Source organism: Perognathus longimembris, chromosome 11 (assembly GCF_023159225.1).
Source record: "Perognathus longimembris pacificus isolate PPM17 chromosome 11, ASM2315922v1, whole genome shotgun sequence".
Taxonomy (NCBI): Eukaryota; Metazoa; Chordata; class Mammalia; order Rodentia; family Heteromyidae; genus Perognathus; species Perognathus longimembris.
Window position 1 is genome coordinate 41,129,087 of NC_063171.1, and position 25,727 is coordinate 41,154,813.

Genomic DNA, 25,727 nt, shown 5'->3' on the forward strand with positions numbered 1-25,727 from the left:
GTGCTCTTGAAAACCAGCTACTTAAAAAAATAGCCAGAGAAATTTTACTGAAAAAAATAAATAACAAGTATTTATTGAGTATCTACTATAATGTCCAATACTTCAGGAAATACAAAAGTATGACTTGGTTACTGCCCTCGGGGAGCTCACAATCTAATTTGAGAAACAATTCAGCAACTGAAGCTGGACTGGGGTGGGTAATGTTTGCTACTTCTCACAGAGCATCTAACTTCCCTAGATGCTTTGTTGGAATGACCTCCATATCCCCTTCCCCACCACCTTGAGTCTAATAGGCGGCTTTCCCAGTTAGGACCCAATTAGCAAGGTGAAGCTTTAAAAATGAAAAACAGTACATTTTTTTTTGGTCTTTCTTCATTTCATTAGTTTACATGCCAGCAATACTTCCCATTCACAACAGAAACAATCTTGGGTATAATATAATCTAGAGACAATAGGCATAAGATGTCAAAGCAGTTTATCAACCCATACAGAGGCAAATGTTTAATTCTCTAGTAATGCTGGCTGTCACCAACTCCCATTACCACCCAGCAATTAACATCAGGTATCCCCAAAGCAAGATGTGAGGAAGGGAAGGTGGATGGAGAGACACAAAAAATAGACTTCTCTATTTAATAATCACAGGGGGGTGAGAGGGAGGGTCAAAGGTAAAAACGTTAACAATAACAAAAACGCGATACTGTGATGTTTCTTTCTCTTTCCACAACATTCTACACCAGCGGTGGCTACATTTCAAGAGTAGTGGAAAAGGAGCAGTCGCCTGTGTGTGACATCAGTTTGCAAAGCAATTTATGAGCTGTCCTGAAGGTAAGGTTTTAAGAAATTTGGAATTCCTGTCCCATTATGACAACAGTGAACAAATACCCCAGTAATCTAGTGACGTCGCTCGGGCGTAATACACCTTATGGGGGAGGGGGCTCCATGTCGTCTCCTCAAAACATTAATTGTTTAAGGCACCCCAAACTACACTATAGATAACAGGAAGCTAAAGACAGCAGCAAAAAATATTTAACGAGAGCCGGGTGGGTAAGAAAGAAGGAAGGATAACAAGAAGAGCTGACAAAGAGGTTGGAAAGGAAGAGGGGACGCAAGCCCACGCGCGGAGGATGGGAGGCTCACCTCCCCCCCTCCCGCCGCGCCACATCAGGAGCCCACGGGGCCAATCGCCTCTCCACCTCCCACCCGGAACAAATTAATCCTCCGCACTCCAAATTGAGGGCCACATGGGGGAGTTTGGGGCAGCTCCACCCCATCGCCCTTCCTCCCACTCCCACCGCGTCCCCCCCATACTCCGCCACCACCAAACCAGGCCGGATCCGGATCAGAGGCCTGCAAAAGGGCTGGAAAGGGAGGAGGCCCTCTCCTCCACAGGCACCGGCCACGGTGGAGAGCCCTACCTCAGGCAGGGCCCAGGCCTCACTGGCTCGCGCTCTTTCACGCTCTCCACCTTCAGGCTCTAGCCGCATGCCCCCCCCCTCCGGCTGTCCCAAGCCCCGCCCCGGCCACGCTCCCAAATCGAGGCCCCGGCTCTGGCGCGGCCCAGTAGGCCGCGAACCCAACCATAAACAAAACCTCCTGCGGCCGACTAGAGGTGGGGGCGCCAGGGCTCGCATAACTACAAGAAGGGGGGTGTACATTGGGGAAACACACGGAGCGCGGGGGGGGGGGGTCCTACCGAGAGAGGGTGATACGGCGGGGATAGGGGAGAGGGAAGGGAGGGTAAAAGGGGGGGGATCGCGGATTTAAAGGGGCCGCGGACAATACCCGGCCCCGCCGCGCTGCCGCTGCCGCCGCCGCCGCCGCCGCCAACGCCGCTGCGCTCCCAACTTTACCTCAGTCTCCTCCACACTGACACCCCGGGCCGCGCCGCCCCTAGTCACGTGATATAAGATTCCCTCCTCCCCACCCCCTCTCTCCTTTTCCCTCTCGCGCTCGCTCTCGCGCCTTCCCCCTCCCACTTGCCTTCCTGCGTCCCCCAGCACGTGATGAGAAAAGGGACGCGCACGCCGGCGTGCGCGCGCCGCCACGCCACGAAACACCGCACTTGAGCGTCAGCCCCGCCCCCCCGGCGACCCCGCCTCCACCACGTGACGCACTGGCGGCCGGCGCTTCCTCTTACTGGCGAAGTTCCGCATCTCCGCTCCCAGGTGCCACTGCTTTGCCTGAGTCACGTGTCCGGGGAAGCGGGAAGGCGTCGTTCGACTTTCCCAGACTGTCTCTCTCTCCCCCCCCCCACCCCATCCGCCATGTTTTCAGGCTGGGTCTGGCTCAGGCTACCCCCCTAAGGAAATGGCCGTGGACCTGCAAGGAACCTGGGCATCGTGGCTTCGGCTCAGTGTGGGCTAACGAGTCAGGGCAGCAGGAAAACCTGAGGTCTGCGCGGGGAGGGAGGCCATGGCGTCCAGCAGTAACTGGCTGTCCGGGGTGAATGTCGTGCTCGTGATGGCCTACGGGAGCCTGGTGAGGATAACCCCGCGCCCTATTCCTGCAGTATGACCCAATCCAGACCCTTCTCCGGAGGCATTCCCTGTCTTCATCCACTTACCTGCGTTTTTTCTGGGCTTCGGGTTCTTATCCCTGGAGTCCCTGGGAGCTTCAGGCACAGCTCCAGGTTGACCCGCCCCTTTCTGAGAACCCTTCTAAGTTCTAGGGCACTGACCCACGCCTCCCCGCTCCTGGTTTCCCTAGATCCACCCCCAGTCTTGACATCCAACCTTGAGTACCTAATCTGGGGATTTGAATGAAGTCATGCTTTCAAAAAAGGTCTATTAAACGTTTTTTACTTTTTTTTTTGGACAGGTATTTGTACTGCTATTTATTTTTGTGAAGAGGCAAATCATGCGCTTTGCAATGAAATCTAGAAGGGGACCTCATGTCCCTGTGGGACACAATGCTCCCAAGGTAGGTCCTTCAGGCACAAAATAAACCTGCTTCTTCAAATCTTTTAGGGACAAGAATGAGGTTTTTCTCGGCCTTTTAAAGATGCTTAATTTACATGTTTCCAATTACCTTCTTTTACTTACTGAGTAAGTAAAACTGTCAAGTCTTGGGTCTTTGGCTCATTTCGGCCATGCTATGGTCCAAAAATGTAGTTTGGCAAGAATTTAAGATTTTGCATCTGTGGATGAAAGGCTTGAAGTTATCAGCACTGCTGTATAATGTTTCACAGTTAGTTACTCAGTGTTTTTGGCTTGCTTTGTTTTAGGACAGTTGTTGGGAGTGGTTACAGTTGGCAATTCAACCAATAGAGCTGCATCTCAGCAATTGGGAAAAAGCCATACAAAAGAAGTTGGTAAAGGCAGCAAATGCCTACTACTGAGAAGTGAAGACTAAAGCACTATGGGCATAGTAGTGGGATATCATGAGTTCTGATGTAGATATGTTGGGTTTGAGATATTTATTAGAAAACTAAATTGGAACCAAGTGGCTCATGTCTGGAACTTCAGGAAGATAGAAATCTGGAGGATTAAAGTTCAAGGCAGCTCAGGCAAAAAGTTAGACCCTATTTCAACCAGTAAGCTGGGCATGGTAACTTCTGTACATATTCCCAGCTATGTAGGAGTCGGCAGGTAAGAGGATCTCAGTTTGAAGCCAAGTCCAGACAAAAAAATATGAAATTCTACCTGAAAAATAAAAGTATTTTGGTGCTGGTGTTCAGAGAAATTACACATTTGTACTTTCCCTAAGGGTATCCTCAGTCTGGTGTAAATGCTTACAGCCCTGTATATGTTATCATGTCTAGTTATATTTTAGCTATAGCTTCCACATATGAGAGAAAACATGCCATTTGTCTCTCTCACCTTTAGGTCTTGGCTTACCTCACTTAGCATGGTTTATTCTAGGTCTCTTATCTCCCTGAAAATACCATAATCTTATTCTTTCTCATGGGTGATTAAAATTCCATTATATCTATATGTCACATTTTATTGATCCATAACATCTGGGCTATTTCCATAACTTGGCTATTGTGAAAAGTGCAGCAGTTAACATGGATGTTCATGTGTTTTTACTGTATCCTGACTTGTAATGATGTCCAAGAGTGGTATAGTTGGGTCATAGAGAAGTTTTATATTTACATTTTTTGTTGTTGTTGAACTTGAACTCAGGGCCTGAGCACTGTCCCTGAGCTGCTTTTGGTCAAGGCTAGCACTCTACCACTTGAGCCACAGTGCCACTTATGACTTTTTCTATTTCTATGGTACTGAAGAATCAAACCAGGACTTCATGCATGCTAGACAAGCACTCTCCCACTAAGCCACATTCCCAGCCCAATTATTATTTTTTCTTTTTTTCTTTTGCCAGTCCTGGGGCTTGGACTCAGGGCCTGAGCACTGTCCCTGGCTTCTTTTTGCTCAAGTCTAGCACTCTGCCACTTGAGCCAGATTGCCACTTCTGGCCGTTTTGTATATATGTGGTACTGGGGAATCGAACCTAGGGCTTCATGTATACGAGGCACACACTCTTTGCCACTAGGCCATATTCCCAGCCCCGATTATTTTTCTTCATAGCATTTGTACTTTTTCTTTTATGGTCTTGTTTGAAATATGCCCTTCTTCCCACTATAAACTGCAAGAATGTAAGCACATGGTCTAGGAGTGTAGCTCAGTGATGTGACACATTTCAAGTATTTGTAGAACCCTGAGTTCACTCCCCAGCACTACCAAAAAGTCAGCATTTGTAGATCATGGCTGAAATCTGATCATCACAATTGGAGTTTGAAGCCAACCTCAGCAATAAATCTCCAGGACTCTTACTCAAATTAACTATCCAAAAGCTAGATCTTGGAGGCATGGCTCTAGTGGTAGAGGGTCAGTTGCCATCAAGAACTTGAGACCCTGAGTTCAAGCCTCATTATCACCACAAAAATATATCATGCCATTGTTGCTCAATTTAAGTCTATAGCCAAAATGTAGCAGGTACTCAGCATCATGTTGACTGAAAAGTAGATTAATGGAGAACTAATTCTCTCAACTCCTGGAGCACTACTGAACTAAGCAGTGATTTTAGCCCCTTCTAAGTATAAAGACTTCGAAAATGTCATGGCCTGAAACTTCAACAGTGCTCTTCCCACCACTTGTTTCACAAAAACAATGTAGGGCCCAAGAGTTCCAGCATAATATAAGTTAGAAAAACTAGGTATTTGGTCACCTCAAAATTATGAGATTAAGATTCATCATCTAAATTCTTACCCAGTACTAGTGAAAGAATAAGTTTTGGGCTGGGAATGTGGCATAGTGGTAGAGTACTTGCCTAGCATGCAAGCCCTGGGTTTGATTTCTCAGTACCACATAAACAGAAAAAGCCAGAAGTGGCACTGTGGCTCAAGTGGTAGAGTGTTATCCCTGAGCAAAAGAAGCTCAGGGACAGGGCTGGGAATATGGCCTAGTGGTAAGAGTGCTCACCTCGTATACATGAAGCCCTGGGTTCAATTCCTCAGCACCACATATATAGAAAAAGGCCAGAAGTGGCGCTGTGGCTCAAGAGCTAGAGTGCTAGCCTTAAGCAAAAAGAAGCCAGGGACAGCACTCAGGCCCTGAGTCCATGCCCCAGGACTGGCAACAAAAACAAAAACAAAACAAAAAAAAAGCTCAGGGACAGTGCCTAGGCCCTAAGTTCAAGCCCCAGGACTGATAATAATTATTAAAAAATTGTTTTTTTTTTTAAAAACCACCTTACAATAATATAATTGGGCAATATCTACTAAGATATCTGTCTCTAACCCATGGCCCAACACTACATAATTTTTGTTCATTAGTAACAAAATACATACAAGAATATTCAGGACTGGGGGGGCTGGGAATTTGGCCTAGTAGTAAAGTACTCACCTCATATACATGAAGGCCTGGGTTCAATTCCTCAGCACCACATATTTAGAAAAAGCCAGAAGTGGAGCTGTGGCTCAAGTGGCAGAGTGCTAGCCTTGAGCAAAAAGAAGCCAGGGACAGTGCTCAGGCACTGAGTTCAAGCCCCAGGACTGGCAAAAACAAAACAAAGCAAAAAGAATATTCAGGGGTAGAAATGTGGCTTACTGGTAGAGTCATGAAGCCCTGGGTTTGATTTCTTAGTACCACGTAATCAAAGCCTGAAGTGGCTCTATGACTCAAGTGGTAGAGTGCTACCCTTGAGCAAAAGAAGCTCAAGGACAGTGCCTAGGCCCTGAGTTCAAGCCCCAGGACTGGCAAAAAAGAAATAGCAGTATTGCTAGTGCCACTCTTACCATAAGGAACATGTGTAGTAAGTTGTAGTTGTACAAGTTTTTTTGTTGTTGTTTTGATTTTTCCTCTAAGTAATGTGAAAACAAGCAGAAATATTCATAGTGTTTATAGTATTAAGAACAAAGGTCCCCAGGTGCTGGTGGCTCATGCCTGTAATACTACCTAATTAGGAGTCTGAGATCTGAGGATGGCAATTCGAAGCCAGTCCAGGCAGGAAAGCCCATGAGGCTCTTATATCCGCTTAACCACCAGAAAACTAGAAAAGGAGCTGTGGCTAAAAGTGGTAGAGTGCTAGCCTTGAGCAAAAGAGCTCAGAGATAGCACCCAAGCCCTACGATCAAGCCCTGTGACAGACAATAATAAAGCGATCTGCTTTAAAATGGATATATCAGGCAGGCACTGGTGGCCCATAACTGTAATCCTAGCTACTTGGGAGACTGAGATTTGAGGATGCCATTAAAAGCCAACCCAGGCAGAAAAGTCCCAGTGAGAATCTTCTCTCCAATTAACCATTCAAAAATGGCACTGTGGCTCAGGTGGTAGAGAGCTAGCCTTCAGCACAAAGAGGCTCAGGGACAGCTTCCAAGACCTGAGTTCAAGTTCCACAACACACACACACACACACACACACACAGCACACAGCTTCCAAGACCTGAGTTCAAGCTCCACAACACACACACACACACACACACACACACACACACACACACACACGGATATATACCTATTAACTGTGGGCAGAGATGGGAAGGGGAAACACAAAGGAAGGGGTAACATTGTCCAAGAAAAGAAATATACTCAGCTTGGCTCTGGTGACTCACTTCAAGCCCTAGTATGGCACACACCCACAAAACTTTTTTTTTTTTGGCCAGTCCTGGGCCTTGGACTCAGGGCCTGAGCACCATCCCTGGCTTCTTCCCACTTAAGGCCCCTTCTGGCCATTTTCCATATATGTGGTGCTGGGGAATCGAACCGAGAGCTTCATGTGTAGGAGGCAAGCACTCTTGCCACTAGGCCATATTCCCAGCCCCACCCACAAAACTTTTAAATGTGCACATTCTCTATATTCTCTGTATGTGATATAGTTCACATTGGAAGTTAAAGGTATTTCAAGTTACAAGGGTTGGGCCCATGGCTCAAGTGATAGTATGCTTGGTATGTGCAAGGCTTTAATATCAATCCCCTGTACTACAGAAAACAAGGCTATCTCCTGGAGCTCTGGCAACCCTTCTAGGTGAGATAGATATGAAACTAATAAAAGTGGTTGCTTCTATAAGTGATGAGTAAGACATTTAGTACTTTTAAAATGTTTATACTTTCCATAGGAATTATTGATTTCAAATGTTAAATATATTTTACTTTTTTTTTTCTTGCCAGTCTTGGGGCTTGAACTCAGGACCTGGGCACTGTCCCTGAGCTGCTTTTGCTCATGGCTAGCACTCTACCACTTGAGCCACAGGGCCACTTCTGGCTTTTTCTATTTATGTGGTGCTGAGGAATTGAACCCAAGGTTTCATGTATGCAAGGCAAGCACGCTTACACTAAGCCACATTTCCAGCCCCTATTTTAATTTCTTTAAAAAAAAATCAATAAAGAAGGCTGGGAATATGGCCTAGTGGCAAGCATGCTTGCCTCGTATACAGGAAGCCCTGGGTTCGATTCCTCAGCACCACATATATAAAAAAAACAGCCAGAAGTGGCGCTGTGGCTCAAGTGACGGAGTGCTAGCCTTGAGCAAAAAGAAGCCAGGGACAGTGCTCAGGCCCTGAGTCCAAGGCCCAGGACTTGGGGGGGGGGATATATATATATATATATAATATATATTTATATATGAGGGGCTAGGAATGAGGTTTAGAGGTAGAGTGCTTGCCTCACATGCATGAAGCCCTGGGTTCCATTCCTCAGAAAAGGCCGGAAATGGCAGTGTGACTCAACTGGCAGAGCGCTAGCCTTGAGCAAGAGAAGCCCAGGGAAAGTACCCAGGCCCTGAGTTCAAGCCCCAGGACTGGCAAAAAATATCAATAAGGAGTTAGGCACTGGTGACTTACGTCTATAATCTTAGCTACTTAGGAGGCTGAGATCTGAATATCACAGTTCAAAGCCAGTGCAGGCAGGAAAATCTTCCATGTTCAAATAAGCACAGAAAAAGCAGGAAGTAAAGCTGAGGCTCAAGTGCTAAAGTGCTAACCTTGAGTAAAAGGAGCTTAGGGACAGTGCCCAGGCCCACAGTTCAATCCCCAAGACCTGCAAAAAGTCAATAGGACACATTATACTGGACATTGAACCCAGGCCTTTATATTTCTAGGCAAGCACTCTACCACTTTAGCTAAGCTTCTATGGTCTGCTGAGTGTCATAGTCCCCAGACTTTTATGTGTGTGTGTGGTGATGACAATCCTTGAACTATAAGCTTCCCATTTCCTTGGCTTACTAACTTGGTGTTCTACCATTTGAGCCCCACTTCAACTCTCCTTTTTGCTGGTTATTTTGGAGTTAGAATCTTACAGACATTTCTGCCCAGGCTGGCTACAAATCACAGTCCTCCAGGTCAAAGCTTCCTGAGTAGAATTACTGGAGTGAGTCACCACCATCCTTTTCCTCATAGATTTTTAGACCATAGCTTCTACTGTCTTTCTTTTTTTTTCTTGTATATGTATGAATGTCAGTCCGTTACTGGGATTTGAACGTATATGCTTACCGGTAGACACTCTATTGAGCCTGTATTGTTACTTCTAGTTATCTATATATTCCAACTCTGGAAGTTCTTTATAATATGTAATCAAGATTCTTCTAAATTCTACTTAAAAGCAAAAGTATTGTTTGTTAGCCAGGCATAGTTGTGCAGAACTGTAATCCCAGGACCTAGGAGGTTGAGTCAGGATTGTAAATTTACAGAGAGCCTAGACTACATAGCTGTAGGCTAGCTTGAGTTACATAGTAGGACCCTGTCTCAAAAATAATAAAGGACTTTGGATGCTATAAAGTTTAAAGGATTTCTGGCAAGTTAAAATAATTACCTTAAAGACATCATCTCAGATAGAACTTAAACCCATTCTTCCTTAAATTTTTCTTTCTTTTTTTTTTTTTTTGGCCAGTCCCAGGGCTTGGACTCAGGGCCTGAGCACTGTCCCTGGCTTCTTTTTGCTCAAGGCTAGCACTCTGCCACTTGAGCCACAGCGCCACTTCTGGCCGTTTTCTATATATGTGGTGCTAGGGAATCAAACCCAGGGCTTCGTGTATATGAGAGGCAGACACTCTTGCCACTAGGCCATATTCCCAGCCCTCTCTTCCTTAAATTTTTGTATCTTACCTAGCAAATTTTCTCCCTCCCTCCCTTCCTTTCCTTTCCTTTTCTTTCCTTCCTTTCCTTCCTTCTTCCTTTCCTTTCCTTCTCCTCCCTCCCTCCCTTCTACCCTCCCTACCTCACTTTCTTTCTTTCTGTTGGTGTTGGTATTGGTCAGGGCCCAGGCAGGCACTGTCTCTGAGCTTCTTTTGCTCAAGGCTAGTGTTTTATCACTTTAGCCACAGCATGGCTTCCAGCTTTCTCTGAGAAGTTTATTGGAAATGAGTCTCATGGACTTTCCTGCACAGGCTGGCTTGTAACCTAACTGCAATCTGTCAGCCTTCTGAGTAGCTAGGATTACAGGTGTGAGCCACCAATACCTGGCTGTTTTTTGCTGGTTTTTTTTTTTTTTTTTTTTTTTTTTACCTAGCAATTTCATTAGCTTTACAAGTACTTTGTCTGCTTATCCTAGTTGTTTATACATTCTGTCCTATTTTCAGATTGGTGGAAACAGTATAGGGTAAATGACTATGTTTTCTTTTACCTATCTTCATGAGCAGGACCTGAAAGAAGAGATTGATATTCGACTTTCTAGGGTTCAAGATATCAAGTATGAACCCCAGCTCCTTGCAGATGATGATGCAAGACTGCTACAACTGGAAACCCAGGGAAATCAAAGTAGGTGGCAAGCTATTGGAGGATGCTAGAGTGGCAAGTCCAGTGAGAATTGATCTCAGAGTTGTTAACATCTGCTGACAGAAACCTCAATTATTGCTCAATTATTGAATGTATGCCAGATGCAATGGGACAGTTTATTTAGCTGTCAATTTGGGAAGAGTGTGTGTGTGTGTTGCATGTGTGTGAGATGCATGAACGCACATGCACATCAGTCTTAGAGCTTGAACTCAGGGCCTAGGCACTCACTGTCCCTGAGCTTTGGTGTTCCAAGTCTAGTGCTTTGAGCCATAGCTCCATTTCTGCCTTATTGGTGGTTAGAGATAGGAGTAACATGGACTTTCCTGCCCAGGCTGGCTTCAAGCCATAATCCTCAGATCTCAGCCTCCTGAGTAGCTAGGATTATAGGCATGAGCCACCAACACCCAACCTACCTAATTTGGGGGATTTTTTTGAGGGTGATAACGAGATTTTTCTTTCAACAGGTTGCTACAACTATCTATACAGGATGAAAGCTCTGGATGCAATCCGTGCCTCTGGTAAGGACAACCTGATAAATCCATTTTTTCCCTCAAAGGTTGGAGAGCGGTTTGGAAATTACTTGTGAATAAGAGGAATAGAACCCAAGGCTTCACGCATGCTCGGCAAGCACTCTACCACTAAGTCACATTCTCAGCCTTGATGAAGATTTTATGTTAGGAATTGTCTTTTTCACATCTCTGGCTGGTAGGAATTTCCTAGAGTTTTAAGAATGCTAGTTTCTGGGCCTTGAACTTTGGGCCTGGGCACTATCCTTGAGCTTCTTTTTACTCAACACTAGCGCTCTACCACTTGAGCCACAGTGCCACTTCCAGCTTTTTCTGTCTTTGTGGTACTGAGGAATCAAACCCAGGGCTTCATGCATGAGGTATGCATTTTACCAATAAGCCACATTCCCAGCCTCATCTAGTTTCTTTTTTATAGAAAGAAAACATGTAGAAGGTTAATTTTGAGTCTGACTTTTGTTTTTTGATAAATTTATTGGTTTTGCTTTTTTTTAGATGAGAGTTTCTGTGTACCCAAATCTGGCCTTTGTTTTTCTGTTTGTGTTTGTGTGCCAGTCCTAGGGCTTGAACTCAGGGCCTGGGCATTGTCCTTGTGCTAGAGCTCTGCCACTTGAACCACTTCTCTCCCCTTCTGGCTTTTTTTTTTGCCAGTCCTGGGCCTTGGACTCAGGGCCTGAGCACTGTCCCTGGCTTCTTTTTGCTCAAGGCTAGCACTCTGCCACTTGAACCACAACACCACTTCTGGTTGTTTTCTATATATGTGGTGCTAAGGAATCAAACCCAGGGCTTCATGTACACAAAGCAAGCACTGTTGCCACTAGGCCATATTCCCTGCCCCCTTTCTGGCTTTTGAGTGGTTAATTAATTGGAGATAGTCTCACAGACTTTCCTGCCTAGGCTGGCTTCAAACTGAGACCCTCATATCTCAGCCTCCTGAGTAGCTAGGATTATAGGTTTAAGCCACCAGCATCCAGCTTGTTTTTGTTTTGTTTTGTTTTCCTATTTTTGCCAGCACTGGGCTTGAACTGGATTCATACTCTCAGGGTTGTTGTTTTCTTTGCCTTCTACTTTGTCCACTCTGGCTTTTTGCTGGTTAACTGGAGATAAGAGTGTCTTGGATTTGTCTGCCTGGGCTAGCTAGCTATGAACTGAGATTCCCCAGATCTTAGTCTCCGAAGTAGCTGGGATTATATCCATGAATTCTTGGTGCCCAGTGAGGTTCTTTTCTTGATATACCTTTAGTTTCATGAGTGAGAGAGAGGTTTACTTGTTTTTGCACTGAGGATTGGTGACATCCGTTTTTTCCACTTAGTACAAGATGAACAGTTCTTTGATTTTTTTTTTTCACTTCCCTGACCATTTGTCATATAAGCTCTATCTCTACCACATTTTATATTTGAAAGCCAGAATGAGCAAGTAGGACTATAAAAAGGGATGTTGACATTATTATGTATCACTAGTATAACTTGTTTTGCTACCACCTAATAACCACACGGTCACAACTTATACCTCCTGATTGTGTTGGAATTTATCTCCAATTCATCTCACATTTTATTAGGCATATATCTTTTGTTGTTTTTGTTGTTAGGAGGCTTGAACTCTGGGCCTGGGAGCTGTCCCTGAGCTCTTCAGCTCAAGGCTAACACACTAACACTTGAGCCATAGCGCCACCTCCAATTTTCTGGTGGTAATTAGAGATGAGTTTTACCAACTTCCCTGCCTAGGCTGGCTCTATCCACAATCCTCAAATCTCAGTCTCCTGAGTAGTTAGCATTACAGGTGTGAGCCACCTGCACCAGGTTAAGCATATGTCTAACTTTGGGAAATTAACTACAAAGACTAAAGGAGAGCTGGGCTAGGTGCCAATGACTCATGCCTGTAATTCTAGCTACTCAGGAGGCTGAGATTTGAGGATCATGGTTCAAAGCCAATTCAGGCAGGAAAAAAGTCTGTGAAGCTCTTATTTCCAAGTAACCCCCTGGAAACTAGAAGGGGAACTGTGACTCAAAGTGGTAGAGGACTAACCTTGAGTTAAAGAGCACACAGATAGCACTGAGGCCCTGAATTCAAGCCCCATGACTGGCCAAAAAATAAAAATAAAGGAGAATCACAATAGCTCAACAGCTATGTACACATGATCATATAAGACGAGGATAAACAAAAACAACTCCAAGAGAAGGACACAGAAGAATTCTACTGTTGACGTTATCTTTAAAATTCTAGATGAATTTCCTGTAGCGTACCATACGTGGTTACTGTATATGATTTTGGTACACTGGATATTATATATATGCCTACCTGATCTAGGGAAGGGAAAGAAAAATGAGGTGTAAGGTATCACAAGAAATGTATTCACTGCCTTATTATGTAATTGTACCCCCTTTGCACAACACCTTGTCAATAAAATTTAATTTTAAAAAATAAAGGAGAAGTGGATGCTGGTGGCTCATACCTGTAATCCTAGCTGTAGCTACTCAGGAGGCTGAGATCTGAGGATTGCAGTTCAAAGCCAGCCGGGGCAGGCAACCACTCAGAAAACCAGAAGTAGAGCTGTGGCTCAAGTGGCAGAGCACTAATCTTGAGCAAAAGAGTTCAGAGACAGGGACTGGGAATGTGGCCTAGTAGTAGAATGCTTGCCTAGCATGCGTGAAGCCCTAGGTTCGATTCCTCAGTACCACAGAAACAGAAAAATCCAGAAGTGGGGCTGGGGATATGGCCTAGTGGCAAGAGTGCTTGCCTCATATACATGAGGCCCTGGGTTCAATTCCCCAGCACCACATATACAGAAAGCGGCCAGAAGTGGCACTGTGGCTCAAGGGGCAGAGTGCTAGCCTTGAGCAAAAAGAAGCCAGGGACAGTGCTCAGGCCCTGAGTCTGAGCCCCAGGTCTGGCAAAAAAAAAAAAGAAAAATCCAGAAGTGGTACTGTGGCTGAAGTGGTAGAGTGCTAGCCTTGAGCAAAAAGAAGCTTGGGGATAGTAGTACCTAGGCCTTAGTTCAAGACCCACAACTGGCAAGAAAATTTAAAAAAAAAGTTCAGAGACGACAGTACCTGTTCCCTGAGTTCAAGCCCCACAACCAACAGCAATAACAACAAAAGACTAAAGGAGAATGGGCATCATTGTACTATTATCTTTTCAGATATTCCATTTTATGCTGAAGGCCGGCACCCACGTTCCTTAATGGGCAAGAATTTCCGCTCCTACTTGCTAGATCTGCGAAATACTACTACTCCTTTCAAGGGTGTGCGCAAGGCCCTCATTGATACCCTGCTGGATGGCTATGAGACAGCCCGCTATGGGACTGGGGTAAGTTGGGGTAGCCACTTTTCCTTCAAGGACCTAAAGGGAAGCTTCAGACTGAGAGATCTTAACTATTCCTTTCTGTTTCCTAAGGTTTTTGGCCAGAGTGAATACTTGCGCTATCAGGAGGCCCTGAGTGAACTAGCCACTGTGTAAGTTTGGAGGGAAGGGTCTGGTTAGACAATACACAAATAGGCTGAGGAATTACTATCATGGCAAGATTCTGTCTGTAAAGAGAATGAATGGATGCATGGATGGATGGATGGATAGATGGAGATGGCTGTTCATGTGCTTCCATAAAGCAATATGAAAAAGGTTCATTACTCCATAAGAGTTGTTAAAACTACATCTTGTTACATTAGGAAACAGATACTACCATACAAGCTAGTAAGAGAAGCTTTTACTTTGTTTAAAATGGCAAAAATCGGGGCTGGGGATATAGCCTAGTGGCAAGAGTGCCTGCCTCGGATACACGAGGCCCTAGGTTCGATTCCCCAGCACCACATATACAGAAAACGGCCAGAAGCAGTGCTGTGGCTCAAGTGGCAGAGTGCTAGCCTTGAGCGGGAAGAAGCCAGGGACAGTGCTCAGGCCCTGAGTCCAAGGCCCAGGACTGGCCAAAAAAAAAAAAAAAATAATAATAATAATAATAAAATGGCAAAAATCAATGTAGTCTAGCAAAGAATTCCTTTTTTCCTAGAGTTCTCCTTTTGTCTCTTGGTCTGATAAAAGTAAGAATTAAATGCAACCAATTTTGTTACCACTGAAAGCATTATAAGCCTATCTTAAAGCAAGACATCACTAAGATTCAGCTTTTGAGGGGTTTTTTTTGTTGTTGTTGTTGTTGTTGTTTTTTCTGGTCGATTGTGGGGCTTTCACTCAGGGCTTGGGTGCTGTCCCTGAGTTTTTTTGCTGAAGGCTAGTACTCTACCACTTTGAGCCACAGTGCCACTTCTGGCTTTTTCTGTTACTAATTGAAGATAAGAGTCTCGGGCCTTTCCTGCCTGGGCTGGCTTTGACACAGTCCTCAGAGTTCAGCCTCCTAAGTAGCTAGGATTATAGGCATGAGCCACCGGCACCTGGCTTCCGCATTTTTTTTTAATAGGAGAGAAATCATTACTTACTTATGCATTAACTATGACTAAACAAAATTTCACTGTTATTTATGCACCTCTTAAGATGAAAGGGGTGAAAAAAGACCAACAATAACTTAAAAAAACAACCAAGTATAAGGGTTCCCTATGATTCAAGTACTCAGAAAGCTGAGGCAGAGAGGTTGCTAATTCCAGGCCACCTATATGAGAAGCATAAATAGGAGTATGGTCTAAGCTAGGCTATACTGAAATGTAAGACCTTATTTAGGAAATAATGTGGCCCAAGTGGGTAGAGCACCTGCCTAGCAAATGCAAGGCTCTAAGTCCAAAACCTGAGTCCAAAAAGAAAAAAGAAAAACTAGCTGAGCACCACCTACTTAGGAGACTGAGATGTGAAGATCAAAGTGCAAAAGCCAGCTCAGGCAGGAAAGTATGAGACTCATTTCTCTAATAAACTACAAAATAAAGACAGAAGTGATACTGTAGCTCAAGTGGTAGAATGCTAGCTTGAGCAAAGGGAGCTTAGGGACAGTGTCCAGACCCTGATTTCAAGCTCCAAGTCCAGCACAAAAAAAATAAATAAATAATTCTGCCAGGCACTGGTATCTTATGCCTGTAATCCTAGCTCTTGAGCAAAAGGAGCTTAGGGACAGTGCCCAGGCCCAGAGCTCAAGGCCCAGGACCAAGACTTAGACAAGTAATGGAAAGACCATGTGGAGAAGAAACTAGAAAAGAACATTTGGATTATAATTTAGTTCAAAAATTTAGTTTAGTTTAGTTCAGGGCCTGAACACCCTCCCTGGCTTCTTCCTGCTCAAGGCTGGCACTCTGCCACCTGAGCCACAGCGCCCCTTCTGGCCGTTTTCCATATATGTGGTACTGGGGAATCGACCCAAGAGCTTTATGTGTAGGAGGCAAGCACTCTTGCCACTAGGCCATATTCCCAGCCCAGTTTAAAACCTTTTGAAAGACCAGGCACTAGTGTCTCATACTTGTAATCCTAGCTATTTGGGAAGCTGAGATCTAAGGATCTTGGTTCTAAGCCCACCAAGGCAGAAAAGTCTGAGATTATATCTCCAGCTAACTAGCAAAATGTCATGCCAGAGTTCTAGTGGTTGAGTGACAGCCCTGAGTGAAAAAGCTAAATGAGAGCACAGGACCCTGAATTCAAGCCAAAACACAAATAACCTTTGAAAGATAAATTGTGGTTCTACTTTTATAGCAGTAGGGTAGTCAAACTCAGAAAGTAGAATGGTTTCTGGGACCCAAAAAGAAGAATTAAGGACTTGCTGAATGAGCCATAGAAATTGTTCTATAAGATAAAATGCATTCTAGGTGTTTGCTTGCACAACTGAATTTACCAATCTTTTCTTTTTTTCTGCTGTTGGGGCTTGAACTCAGGGCCTGGGCACTGATCTGAGCTCCTTTTGCTCAAGGCTAGCACTCTACCACTTGAGCCACAACACCACTTCTGGCCTTTTCTGTTTCTGTGGTACTGAGGAATTGAACCCAGGACTTCATACATGCTAGGCAAGCACTCTACCACTAAGCCACATTCCCAGCCCTATTTACCACTCTTGCAGTATACATTTTAAAATGGTTAAGATAAGTTGGGCCATGGCTCATGCCTGTAATCCTAGCTACTTAGAAGCTGAGATCTGAGGATAGTGTGGTTCAAAGCCAACCCAATCAGAAAAATCTGTGAGACTCTTAACTCCATTTACCCACCCAAAATGCCAGACATAGGGGCTGGGAATATGGCCTAGTGGCAAGAGTGCTTGACTTGTATACATGAAGACCTGGGTTCAATTCCCCAGCACCACATATATAGAAAATGGCCAGAAGTGGCACTGTGGCTCAAGTGGCAGAGTACTAGCCTTGAGCAAAAAGAGGCCAGGGACAGTGCTCAGGCCCTGAGTCCAAGCCCCAGGACTGGCAAAAAAAAAAAAAAAAAAAAAAGCCAGACATAGATAGAACTGTTGCCCAAGTGGTAGAGCACTAGCTTTAGGTGAGAGAAGAAAAGCTCAAGGACAGTGCCCAGGCACTGAGTTTAAGTCCCAGAACTATCTGCGCACACAAAGATAAATTTTGTTGTATTTTATTAGTTTTTTTCGAATTTTTATCTCTGATTTCTAGAAAGATTCAATGGGTATACTAAAAGTAGTATCAGCTTTGAAATCTGACAGAGGTTTGAATCCCTAATTTATAATTTACAAGTTTTGTGACTTCATACAAGTTACCTATTGTATCCTCAGTTTCCTAACTGCAAAAGCATGATACATGATATTGGTTATGTTAGTAAATTAGTTACTGGTAAACTACAAAGTATAATGCTCTGACATAGAAAATAGCTGTTTCTATTCTTGGTTTGGGGTGAACTCTTTTCAGCCAAATGTATGTTAGTTGCATATACAAATTTGGTGAATAAGTAAAGTTTAAACTTTTCTTTAAAGTGGGTGCTAGTGGCTCATGACTATAATCCTAACTACTCAGGAGGCTGAGATCTGAGAATCTCAGTTCAAAGTCAGCCTTGGCAAGAAATGCCCTAAGATGCTAGGAATATGGCCTAGTGCTAAAGTGCTCGCCTCATATACATGAAGCCCTGGGTTCGGTTCCTCAGCACCACATATATAGAAAAAGCAGGAAGTGGTGCTGTGGCTCAAGAGGTAAAGTGCTAGCCTTGAGAAAAAAGAAGCAAGGGACAAGACAAAGAATAAAAAGAGGGCTGGGGATATGGCCTAGTGGCAAGAGCGCTTGCCTCGTATACATGAGGCCCTGGGTTCAATTCCCCAGCACCACATATACAGAAAACGGCCAGATGTGGCGCTGTGGTTCAAGTGGCAGAGTGCTAGCCTTGAGCAAAAAGAAGCCAGGGACAGTGCTCAGGCCATGAGTCCAAGGCCCAGGACTGGCCAAAAAAAAAAAAAAAAAAAGAATAAAAAGACAAAGAGGGCTGGGAATGGGCTAGTGGCAAGAGTGCTTGCCTCATATACATGAAGCCCTGGGTTCGATTCCCCAGCAACACATATATAGAAAATGGCCAGAAGTGACACTATGGCTCAAGTGGCAGAGTGCTGCTAGCCTTGAGCAAAAAGAAGCTGAAGACCCTGAGTCTAAGGCCCAGGACTGGTGCAAAAAAAAAAAAAAGACAAAGGACTCCAAAAGCAATACTTGCAAAACCATTTGGTATAAACCAACTGAACAACCCAGGGGAGGGGGCAATGAGGGAGGAGGTAACAAACAGTACAAGAAATGTACCCCCAAGACCTAACGTATGAAACTGTAACCTCTGTGTACATCACTTTGACAATAAATAAATGAATTAAATAAATAAATAAGTAAATAAAAGAAGCCAGGGACAGTGCTCAGGCCCTACCTAGTCCACGTCCCAGGACTGGCAACAAAAACAAACAAAAAAAGAAATGTCCTAAGACTCTTATTAGTTAACCACCAGAAAACCAGAAGTGGCATTGTGGCTCAAAGTAGTGGAGTGCTATCCTTGAGTAAAAAAGCTCAGGACAGCACTCAGGCCCTGAGTTCAAGCCCCATGACCCATTTAAAAAAAAAAAATGAGGGGCTGGGGATATGGCCTAGTGGCAAGAGTGCTTGCCTCGTATACATGAGGCCCTGAGTTCGATTCCCCAGCACCACATATATAGAAAATGGCCAGAAGTGGCGCTGTGGCTCAAGTGGCAGAGTGCTAGCCTTGAGCAAAAAGAAGCCAGGGACAGTGTTCAAGCCCTGAGTCCAAGGCCCAGGACTGGCAAAAAAAAAAAAAAAATGAGTATAGTATGATAAAAGATTGTACCAGAACCTTTGAAATAGTTTTTCTGCTACTTCTAAGCTGACAAGTTTAAAGTCATTTGTTTTTAAGATAAGGTCAAGACTACATTTATGGGATGGGATAAGTCCTAAATTATGTTCTTCTAGAGTCCTTATTCTGTCCATGACTTCCCCTCTTTGTTTTCATTAGGGTGAAAGCACGAATCGGAAGCTCTCAACGACAACACCAGTCAGCTGCCAAAGACCTAACTCAGTCCCCTGAAGTCTCCCCAACAACAATTCAAGTCACATATCTTCCCTCCAGTCAGAAGAGTAAACGTGCCAAGCACTTTCTTGAATTGAAGAGCTTTAAGGACAACTATAATACATTGGAGAGTACACTGTGATTGGGCTGAAGGACTATGGCACAGATCAAGCCAGAAAGATGCTTGCTGGGAAGCCCTCAGGACATCTGGCTAAGCAGGCCCGAACTGTATCAGCTAATGTCATTATGTCCAGAGTTCTTAGAGCTTGTGCCTAAGGAGTCATTCCCAACCCTTCCATATGGGCATTTTCAGAACATGAAGACTTTTTTTTTCCTAGCAGCACTTTGCTGAGTTTGAATTCAGCAGTCTTTACTATTTATTTTTTTCAAAGCTTCCTTAAAAATCATTCATTATTTTTGGCCAGAGTTTACCTTCACTGTTGCAGTCTATTTAATCCCAAAGGTGGAGAGTTGAGGGATGTCTTCAGTGTCTGCCTTACTATACTCAAATGAGTGGCTTTAGCTGTTTGAGTTACCACACCTCAGAATTGACTGATGGAAAGGCAGAAAACGAGGAGGGAAACGAAACTGAGAATAGGAGTAACAGTGGAAGTGGTAAATCAGAATGTGTTGAAACATTAGTACAACTTTTCTCACATGCAAAGATCTGCCCTTCCATCTTCATTCAGTACTCTTGTGAATAAACTGAATGAAGGAGCTGGTCCTCACATTTGGCATCCTCTATGTCAACATATGAGACTGTGAAGAAGTGGTTTTTCCTAATAAACCAGTTACTGGTCCTACTTCATAAATTATTTAATAAAATGAACTATTAAGAAATAAGGCATGTGAGTCATTATTTACAGTGCTATTTTTAGTAAAAGAGGTATGTGATATGTTCTCGGGGTTTTCCTAACAGAGTATATGGCATAAAGCTTTGCCTCCAGAAAATTATTTGGATTGTGTGTGCTCCCAGGACCTAGGACCATACAGGTGCTCTTTGAAACCACAACAAGAAATTCTGAAATAGTAACTGCCTCCCTTGCTTATAGATTTGCCTGTGATTAATAGAAGGCTGGAGAACCAGGATTCCCTTCAGGTCTCCAGGGCAACTGGCCAAGTGACCAATCAACTCCTAGGTCCAGGGTCATTGTTAGAGGCCTAAATGTTGCTATGACTACTGAAACCTTGGAGACTGAACTAAACACAGGGCTTGCCCAGTAGCCTCAGACTTGCAAGCATATCTATAGACATGTCTGTGGAAAAGATGGCAAAACTAGAAGAGGTATGCAAAGTTGAAAGGAGGGAATGGGTTGAAGGCATTTCCTTTGATGTGGTTTTCAGATCACTACCTAAATTACCCCATTTACTGGAAAGGGCCCTTGATGGAAGAGTAGGGTAGTAACAGGAGTAAGTGGCACATAGTAGATTTTTAAATGTGTTCTAACTCCTGCATGTTTTCCTTGATCCATTCTGAAAATAGAGCTTGCTTCTCAACTAGGAAGTTGACTACTCTTTCTTTCAAAAAGAGATCTATGGGGGCTGGGGATATAGCCTAGTGGCAAGAGTGCCTGCCTCGGATACACGAGGCCCTAGGTTCGATTCCCCAGCACCACATATACAGAAAATGGCCAGAAGCGGCGCTGTGGCTCAAGTGGCAGAGTGCTAGCCTTGAGCGGGAAGAAGCCAGGGACAGTGCTCAGGCCCTGAGTCCAAGGCGCAGGACTGGCCAAAAAAAAAAAAAGAGATCTATGAGTCTCTGCTAGAAGAGTATACTAATGGAGAGAAGTGCTGGATATTAAGGCAGATTGACAAAACTTTTCTTACAGAGGCTTCAGAAGGCCGTGGGACTTAAGAAGATGGTTGAAAGGTAATCTCTCATATTTCTTCCCTTTACCCTTCAATTTGATCTATCTTATATCCCTGAGCATCTCTCAACTCTTCTCCATCTTTTGGGGGGCTGCCTACAAGAAAGAAAATATGGAGGAGGCAAAAAATACCCTTATTCTCAAAGCAAGCAGATACCAGCCTGCAAGTAGGTTACACTATATAGAGTGTATTTTTGGTTTTCTTTGTTTTGGTTGGTCATGATGCTTGAACTCAGGGCCTGGGCGCTGTCACTGAACTTTTTCACTCAAGGCTAGTGCTCTATCACTTTGAGCCACAGCTCTACTAGTTTTCCAGATATGAGTCTCAGACTTTCCTGCCTGGCTTTGACTCATGATCCTCAGATCTCAGCTTCTGAGTAGCTAGGATTACAGGTGTGACTGTAGTTTTTTTTTGTTGTTGTTGTTTTTGCCAGTCCTGGGGCTTGGACTCAGGGCCTGAGCACTGCCCCTTGGCTTCTTTTTGCTGGAGGCTAGCACTCTGCCACTTGAGCTACAGCGCCACTTCAGGCCATTTTCTATATATGTGGTGCTAGGGAATCAAACCCAGGGCTTCGTGTATACAAGGCAAGCACTCTTGCCACTAAGCCATATTCCCAGCCCTCACTTGGCTTTTTTGTTCATAGCTGGCACCCTAGTCCTTGAGCCACTACCTTCAGATTAGCTTTTTGTGCTGGTTAATTGGAGATAAAATATATCTCTGACTTTTCTTCCTGGGCTGGCTTCAAACCATGATCCTCATATTTCAGCTTCCTGAATAGCTAAGGTTAAAGGTATGAATCATGGGCAGAAGGCACCAAGTATTCTTTTTTTGCCAGTCCTGGGGCTTGAACTCAGGGCCTGAGCACTGTCCCTGGCTTCTTTTTGCTCAAGGCTAGCACTCTACCACTTGAGCCACAGTGCCACTTCTGGCTTTTTCTATATATGTGGTGCTGAGGAATCGAACCCAGGGTTCCGTGCTTGCTAGGCAAATACTGTGCCACTAAGCCACATTCCCAGCCCCAAAGCATAAGTTTCTGTTGCTTGGTTTTCTCTTTTAACCCTCAAAAAAATACTAGGTAGCTGTACAAAGAGGTTTCAATTCCATAATCTTGATTAATGTCACCTCTTCTACCATTCTCCCATTCCCCTCCCTCCCATCCCTACCCTTAAGTTGCACAGTTCAATTTTTACATAATATATATTGAATATAATTATTTTTTAGAGTTCAGTTATTTCTTGCCTGGCCAAGTCTGACACAGACCAAATTGCTATTTTACTTGATAAGATGTGTGTGTGTGTGTGTGTGTGTGTGTGTGTGTGTGTGTGTGTAGTGCTAGGTATTAAACCTACCCAAGTCTTTCTGCATGCTAGAATGTTCTCTACTGCTAACTATACACACTAGCTTGAGCTTTAAAAAAGAAAATTAAAAAGCTGATGGAGCAGCTGGGAATGTGGCTTTGGCGGTAGAGTGCTTGCTACCATGCATAAAACCCTGGGTTCAATTCCTCAGTGCCACATAAATAGAAGAGGCCAGAAGGGGCATTGTGGCTCAAGTGGTAGAATGCTAGCCTTGAGCAGAAGGAAGCCAGGAACAAAGTTTAAGCCCAGGACTGGCAAAAAAAAAAAAAAAAAAAAAAAAAAAAAAGCTGATGGAGTAAGAAACTGCTGATTTTATTGAGCAAGACTAGAGGGCAGGGTGAAGCATTTTGTTGAAAAATTTGTTCAAAGGAAAGGTTAGGAACAATGGGCTTACACAACAGATAACTCACAACTTTTAGCTTGCTTATCTGAAGTACATAAAAGTTGATAATCTACCATGTAGGAAATGATTAAATGACACAACTTTTAAGTACTAGATTTTTTTCTCATGCAAGTCCTGGGGCTTGAACTCAGGGCCTGAGCACTGCCCCTGGCTTCTTTCTGCTCAAGGCTAGCACTCTGAGCTAGGAATATAGCCTAGTGACAAAAGTGCTTGCCTCGTATACATGAAGCCCTGGGTTCCATTCCCCAGCACCACATATACAGAAAATGGCGCTGTGGCTCAAGTGACAGAGTGATAGCCTTGAACAAAAAGAAGCCAGAGACAGTGCTCAGGCCCTGAGTCCAAGCCCCAGGACTAGCAAAAAAAAAAAAAGGGCTAGCACTCTACCACTTGAGCCACAGCACCACCCCTGGCGGTATATATATGTGGTGCCGAGGAATCAAACCTAGGGCTTCATGTATATAAGGCAAGCACTCTTGCCACTAGGCTATATTCCCAGCCCATTCCCTGAGCTTTTTTGCTCAAGGCTAGCACTCTACCACTTGAGCCACAGTTCCACTTCTGGTTTTTTGGTAGTTAATTGGATATGAGTCTTACTGACTTTCTTGCCCAGGCTGGCTTTTGAATCACAGTCCTCAGATCTCAGCCTCCTGAGTAAGTAGGATTACAGGTATAAGCCACTAGTACCCAACTTACAAACTAGATTTTATATCTATTTTAGTTTTCCTTAAAAGGACTGTGTTCAGTGCTAGTCTCTCATGCCTGTAATCCTAGCTACTCAGGAGGCTAAGATCTGAGGATCATGGTTGAATAAACTGAGCCAGGAAAGTCCGTGAAACTCCAGTTAACCAGCAAAAAGTTAGATTTGAAGCTATGACTCACTCCTGTGGTAGAGGTAGAATGCCAGCATTGAGCAAAATAAACTAAAAGATAGCACCCAGGACCTGAATTCAAGCTCCAGTACCAGCATAATTTTTTTGGGGGGGTGGGTGCTTAAACTCAGTCTGGGTGCTGTCCCTCAGCTTTTTTGCTCAAAGCTAGCACTCTACCACTTTAAGCCACAGCACCACTTCCAGTTTTCTGGTGGTTATTGGATTTAAGAGGGTCATGGACTTTGTTGCCCAAGCTGGCTTTGAACCTTGATCTGCAGATCTCAGCATCCTGAGTAGCGCTAGGATTACAGGTGTGAGACACTAATGCCTGGCTTTTTGTTTTAATATACTACTTTTTTTTTTTTTTTTTTGCCAGTCTTGGGGCATGGACTCAGGGCCTGAACACTGTCCCTGGCTTGTTTTTGCTCAAGGCTAGCACTCTACCACTTGAGCCACAGCACCACTTCTGGTTTGTTTGTTTTTTTTTCTGTTTATGTGGTATGGAGGAATTGAACCCAGGGCTTTTTGTATATGAGGCAAGCACTCTAACACTAGGCCATATTCCCAGCCCCTGGCTGGCTATTTATTTTTTTAAGGAGACTTTACAATCTTCTGACAGCTGCATGGGCTCTGGTGATGAAGCAACTTCACTGATTTTTTTTTTGTCTCCATTCCTTTCATTAACCCCCCCTCCCTCACCTCTATACCTGTGGCAGGTGGCAAAAGTCACATACAAACTGTTTGTGGCAAATGACATTGGGTCAGAGGAGAAACTTTTATGCAGCCCTGAGGATGCGGAATGCCATGGCACAGGAAATAGTATTGGCCAACAAACAGCTACTGCTGGTGAGTTCTAGGAGGGCAGCCTGAAATCTTGTCCTTTATTGCCCTGTTCCTTCACCAACTGGGATTTCAATCTCAGTCTGTCATGACTCACCCATCTCCTTTGCCTCTGAAGTTCTTCACTATTACACCAAAACAATTCTTCAACTGCAAATGCCAAAGCTCTTTTCAGTAAGTGATTTTTCTACATCTAATTTGCAGGTGACTTATTTTAAAGTTCTGAAGGGCATTACAGTCTGTGTTCCTTTCATCTTGGTGAGATTCTAAACAGCCTCTTAGTACGGCTTTCTTTCTCTGGGCTTTCAATTGGAGTCATGTCACTATCTTTGTAACCCAGGTACCTGGTAGATTTCCTGGTTCATAGTATTTTCTCAGCCAATATTTGCTGAAGGGGTAACTGCCCCCACGGAGAGAAAATTGGATAGACTTCCTCCCGTCCCTCAAACCTGCCTCCACCACTCTTCAACATATTGCTGAAGCCCCTAGTTTTCATATCCTAGCTATCAGGGCTTCTTTTGTCCCCACCAATCCCACTAGCAGAGGAAATAGTACAAAGAGTGTATGTAGGCTTTGAGTCAGGTATATGTTCACATTCTGGCTTTGCCTCTTTAGTTCTTATATTATCACCTATTCAGTCTCTGTGCAAACCCTTAGCTTTATGACACAGCAATGGCCTGGAAAGCAACCAGGACAAAGAATGAGAAAAAGCACTAAACACAGGGCCAACGCCATATTTTTCTTCCTTCTCCCTCAGGTCCGTCAAGCTGCCCTGCACCAGTTGTTTGAGAAGGAGCATCAGCAGTACCAGCGGGAACTAAATCAGCTGGGCAAAGCTTTTTATGTGGAGAGACTCTGATGGCTTCCAAAAAACATGCTCTTCCACTCTCATCATGCCTAACCTACTCTTTCAGCTTCTGCTGCCTTGAACTTCCCAAATAGACCCAGACCTGGAATTTAAGACAGTGCTCTCATTTTCATCTCTTCCCTCACATAGGTCAACCCCATTCTGCCAATTGGGAAACCATCTATGAAAACCTAATAGAAACAATAGTGACACCTTGTGGTTAGTGTGCAGTGTTGATGTAGGGTTGGGATTGGAAATATGAGTTGAAAATTCTGATTTAACAAATAAAGCAAGCTCTCAAAGGGCACTAACTTATTAGGCCACGTGGCTCATTTTCTCAGCACTAAATCTTGATTTGTTTTTAATGACCATAATCTTTTTTT

At 44.1% G+C, this 25,727-nt stretch overlaps 3 protein-coding genes across 14 annotated transcripts in view; 2 read left to right on the forward strand and 1 right to left on the reverse strand.

Annotated features, from left to right (window-relative positions):
- Positions 1–2,670, reverse strand: part of Ubap2l (ubiquitin associated protein 2 like) — a 55,685-nt gene extending 53,015 nt beyond the window's left edge. For 3 of the 12 annotated variants that reach the window (XM_048357886.1, XM_048357871.1, XM_048357857.1), the window contains exon 1: positions 1,783–1,866. The gene's annotated coding sequence lies outside the window, so the exon portion shown is untranslated. The other 9 variants (XM_048357855.1, XM_048357891.1, XM_048357888.1 and 6 more) reach the window with 5 other exon arrangements.
- C11H1orf43 (chromosome 11 C1orf43 homolog) lies at positions 2,232–20,009 on the forward strand. The gene is made up of 7 exons (XM_048357895.1): positions 2,232–2,478; positions 2,818–2,919; positions 10,075–10,192; positions 10,675–10,728; positions 13,874–14,040; positions 14,128–14,186; positions 19,102–20,009. The coding sequence occupies exons 1-7, from the start codon at positions 2,413–2,415 to the stop codon at positions 19,295–19,297; spliced, it is 762 nt and encodes a 253-aa protein (XP_048213852.1). The 5' UTR covers positions 2,232–2,412; the 3' UTR covers positions 19,298–20,009.
- Positions 20,010–20,407: 398 nt separating this feature from the next.
- Cfap141 (cilia and flagella associated protein 141) lies at positions 20,408–25,356 on the forward strand. The gene is made up of 4 exons (XM_048358142.1): positions 20,408–20,440; positions 20,985–21,025; positions 24,374–24,503; positions 25,255–25,356. Exons 1-4 carry the CDS (start codon positions 20,408–20,410, stop codon positions 25,354–25,356), a joined length of 306 nt encoding a protein of 101 aa, XP_048214099.1.
- Positions 25,357–25,727: the final 371 nt, after the last annotated feature.

Coding starts and splice junctions, on each gene's coding strand:
- C11H1orf43 (XM_048357895.1), top strand. CDS start 2,413: ATGGCGTCCAGCAGTAACTGGCTGTCCGGGGTGAATGTCGTGCTCGTG. Junction 2,920..10,074: donor TGGGACACAATGCTCCCAAG/GTAGGTCCTTCA, acceptor CTTCATGAGCAG/GACCTGAAAGAAGAGATTGA. Junction 14,187..19,101: donor CTGAGTGAACTAGCCACTGT/GTAAGTTTGGAG, acceptor TGTTTTCATTAG/GGTGAAAGCACGAATCGGAA.
- Cfap141 (XM_048358142.1), top strand. CDS start 20,408: ATGTCTGTGGAAAAGATGGCAAAACTAGAAGAG. Junction 21,026..24,373: donor CTTAAGAAGATGGTTGAAAG/GTAATCTCTCAT, acceptor TACCTGTGGCAG/GTGGCAAAAGTCACATACAA. Junction 24,504..25,254: donor CCAACAAACAGCTACTGCTG/GTGAGTTCTAGG, acceptor CTTCTCCCTCAG/GTCCGTCAAGCTGCCCTGCA.